The 3,742-nt window shown below is 36.1% G+C and overlaps 1 protein-coding gene across 3 annotated transcripts in view; it reads left to right on the top strand.

Moving 5' to 3' along the window:
* The window catches only part of CCT8 (chaperonin containing TCP1, subunit 8 (theta)), an 18,096-nt gene that overhangs the window by 8,804 nt on the left and 5,550 nt on the right, over positions 1-3,742 (top strand). For all 3 annotated transcript variants that reach the window (XM_006899411.1, XM_006899409.1, XM_006899410.1), the window contains 7 exons: positions 252-430; positions 1,074-1,140; positions 1,235-1,322; positions 1,410-1,525; positions 1,979-2,050; positions 2,145-2,309; positions 2,570-2,689. In XM_006899411.1, the coding sequence (XP_006899473.1) occupies positions 252-430; positions 1,074-1,140; positions 1,235-1,322; positions 1,410-1,525; positions 1,979-2,050; positions 2,145-2,309; positions 2,570-2,689 (807 nt within the window). The remainder of the gene's footprint in view (positions 1-251; positions 431-1,073; positions 1,141-1,234; positions 1,323-1,409; positions 1,526-1,978; positions 2,051-2,144; positions 2,310-2,569; positions 2,690-3,742) is intronic.

The raw sequence follows: 3,742 nt of genomic DNA, 5'->3' as shown, positions 1-3,742 counted from the left end.
TTGAACATCAGAAAAGGTGTTTAAATTATTTCAAGGAAAGGAGAGAAATTCATAAAGGAGTGGAGATGGAGGAAATACAAAATGAGTTGATTAGACATTAATTAAATAATAAGGAATTCATTAAGCATATTAATGGTAATTAATGTTAAGAAATAAAATGTCTATGAATGATTGTATGAAAAACCCTATGATTTGTAAGCTTTTTCCAAAAAGAATCTTTGTTTCAAGAGAGTGCTTACTTGTTTTGCCAGGGAACAGTATTGATAAAAACTGCAGAAGAATTGATGAATTTTAGTAAGGGAGAAGAAAATCTCATGGATGCACAAGTCAAAGCTATTGCTGATACCGGTGCAAATGTCATAGTAACAGGTGGCAAAGTGGCAGACATGGCTCTTCACTATGCAAACAAATATAATATCATGTTGGTGAGGTAAGAAAAAGCTGTGTTCTGTTACCCTATATTATAAAGAGTTGTTAGATGATGTTACAATGATCCAGTCAACTGTGAAGACTTTGTAATACAGTGACTATTCTTTTGATACGTCTTAGATCATTTAACATTTTTGCTCAGAGAATCCTTCAGTATTCCAATTAAAGGCATATGTATGTTAAAGAGGGCAAAAAAGGCATCCAGGCAAAAGAACTAACCTGCTTTAAGTGACTCGATCCGATTCTAATGCAGTGTCTTCATCTAGAGAATAGGGTCACTTGCCTGACTGCTCATTCCTGATGTTACTGCCTTAATGTTCAAACTAGATTACTTTTATTTCTCACTGAGTATGATTGCACCAAGTAAAACAAACATTTTCTTAGTATTTTCTAGAGATTACAGCCCTCTCAATTACAGAATAATTTCATAAAAGCCTATAATGTGGCTTTAAAAAGTGGCACTGCTAGCTGGCGGAGCTCATTGCGAGGAATCAACCTCACCTTAGCAGATAGCAGCACATCATGTGGTGTGAAACCTATAGGGTCAAAAAAATGTAACATGGGGACCAGGTTTCTGTTCACTCTGGATTTTACTGTGTTACCTGGTAGGATTAAAACATCTAGAGTTTGTTTTTTCCCTTAAGACTGAATTCGAAATGGGATCTCAGAAGACTATGTAAAACAGTTGGTGCTACAGCTCTTCCTAGATTGGTATGTAATTTTGGAAACATTAAAAGGTAGATGAACATAATTTCCATTATTTTACATATTAAGATGTTTTTTCCTCACCCTGCCCTACCCTTAGACTCCTCCTGTCCTCGAAGAAATGGGCCATTGTGACAGTGTGTATCTCTCAGAAGTTGGAGACACCCAGGTGGTTGTTTTTAAGCATGGTATGTAGTAATGATAAAATGTTTAGTATCTGTGTGGGATGTTTATGTTATTTTATTTAATCCCAAATATGTTTCATTTACTGTCAGAAAAAGAAGATGGTGCCATTTCTACCATAGTACTTAGAGGCTCCACTGACAATCTCATGGATGATATAGAAAGAGCAGTAGATGATGGTGTTAATACTTTCAAAGTTCTCACAAGGGTCAGTATTAGCAGTTGTGGGGTGTTTTTTTTTTCCATTAATAATTTGTGAGTCCTTAAAAGCATAATTGGCCAGCTCCTTACCATCATGAGCACGTTAAAATAAGCATCACATGTAAAGGAAAGCTGCTTTTTTGTGTTCATTATTACTTTCCATAATATGCAAAAAGGAGTGCCATCACAAAGTATTAAATAGTCTTAAAGTATTTGCAAGCGTACTGTATTTTGAATTGCTGAAGTAATATTAGTGCTAGATCTATAGAAATGTACATAGTATTGTGTTTGTGCTTCCGTGTTCATAACAGGGACTATAGTATCTTAAAATTTTTTAATTGCATTGGGCAAATAAAAATGACCAATTAAAAACATTAGTCTTAAAAAGTAATGAAAGCTGGGAAAATTAAACTACAAATTGCTTCTTAGAACTTCCTATGTGTCGTCTTGTTTATAATAGGATAAACGTCTTGTACCTGGAGGTGGAGCAACAGAAATAGAGCTTGCCAAACAAATTACATCATATGGCGAGGTATAGCTTTCTCTGTATTCTTTCCTCATTGCTAGAATATAATACTTTTCTCCCATTGCTAGAATAAAATGTAATAAACACATCTTTGTTTTAGACATGTCCTGGACTTGAACAGTATGCTATTAAGAAGTTTGCTGAGGCTTTTGAGGCTATTCCTCGAGCGCTGGCAGAAAATTCTGGTGTTAAAGCCAATGAAGTAATCTCTAAACTTTATGCAGTACATCAAGAAGGAAATAAAAACGTTGGATTAGATATTGAGGTATTTGGTACAAACTTAAATGTTGTTATTTTGAGCATGTACAACTTAAAAATAGAGGCAGTAAGTGTATCTAAAAGGGCAATCAATGAGAAAGTGTTTTGATATGTAACTTTTAACAATTAAGTGCTTACATAATTTACTTATTACAGTGTGTAGGTATAATGTATCTGTGCCTGGTTTTCTGGAACAGTTTAAGGAGTCATGCATTTTTGAGTGTGAACACTTAGTATTTTCGCATTAAAATTATTTCATGTTGCCAGGCTGAAGTCCCTGCTGTAAAAGACATGTTGGAAGCTGGTGTTCTTGATACCTACCTGGGGAAATACTGGGCTATCAAACTGGCTACCAATGCTGCTGTCACTGTACTGAGAGTAGATCAAGTGAGTGAAAAATTAGATCTAATTCTTAAAATGGTAATTTATATATTATTCTAAATACCTTGAGTTGCTTAAAGTATACCCACAAAATTTGGTTTTCTATTAAAACTATAACCTTAAATTGTTGGGCATAATTTTAATTTAAAACAGGTCTTTCTAGTGGAGAAAGCCTTTTGAAATCTTTTAAATTAGAATTAGCAGATCTGATCTTGACCTATTTTCAAATTTGGGGATGGGCCTTAGAATGTTATCATTTAAGAGGAAGTTTTAAAGGTACTACTAGTAGGGAATATTAAGGATCATAAAGTCTCAACAGAGGCATTGCAAACTACTGATTAAAGGAAAACAGAAGATAATTAATTGTTGAGCAGACCTGAGCATTGAAAATGTTGACTGTAACAGACAATGTCGTTGTTATATGCCATCAGGTTGCCTGCAACTCGTAGCAATCCTATGTAAAATAGCCTTAAACCCTGCTCTATCCTGTATCAAACTGTACTGTCTCTGACACACCTACTCACATCACCAAATCAGTCCATCTCATCCAGGCTCTTCCTGTCTTACGCTGTCTTGCAACATGTCTAAAGTATGTCAGATGAAGCCTCAGAGTCCTTGCCTCCAAGGAGCAGCCTGGCTTCACCTTCTCTAGGATGAACTTGTTTGTTCTCATAATAGTCCATGGTATATTCAGCACTCCTTTCCAACACCACAGTTCAACGGCATCAATTCTCCTTCAGTCATCCCTAGTCATTACCCAGCTTTCTGACTGACACACAGCAAGTAATAGCAAAGACTATAGCCAGGATTAGGCATACCCTCATCTCCGCAAACAGATGTCGTTGTGCTTCAGTACTTAGGAGAGGACTCTCATAGCAGACTTTCCCAATGCATTTCATCTTTCAATTTCCTGGCTATGGCTTCTGCTAAAATATCTTCCAGATAAGCCAGTTACAGTTTTGTGCCTTTTTGAGTGAGGCGTGGTGGAACAAATGTGGCAGGGATGGGATGGATGATTATAGACTCTTGGGTGAGATGTTGTTGTTGTTATGTGCCGTC

The sequence above is a fragment of the Elephantulus edwardii genome, unplaced genomic scaffold, assembly GCF_000299155.1.
Source record: "Elephantulus edwardii isolate Elephantulus edwardi_28Jun2011 unplaced genomic scaffold, EleEdw1.0 scaffold00256, whole genome shotgun sequence".
In the NCBI taxonomy this organism is placed as follows: Eukaryota; Metazoa; Chordata; class Mammalia; order Macroscelidea; family Macroscelididae; genus Elephantulus; species Elephantulus edwardii.
The sequence above is the reverse complement of the archived record's forward strand: the minus strand, read 5'-3'. Positions and strand labels throughout refer to the sequence as shown.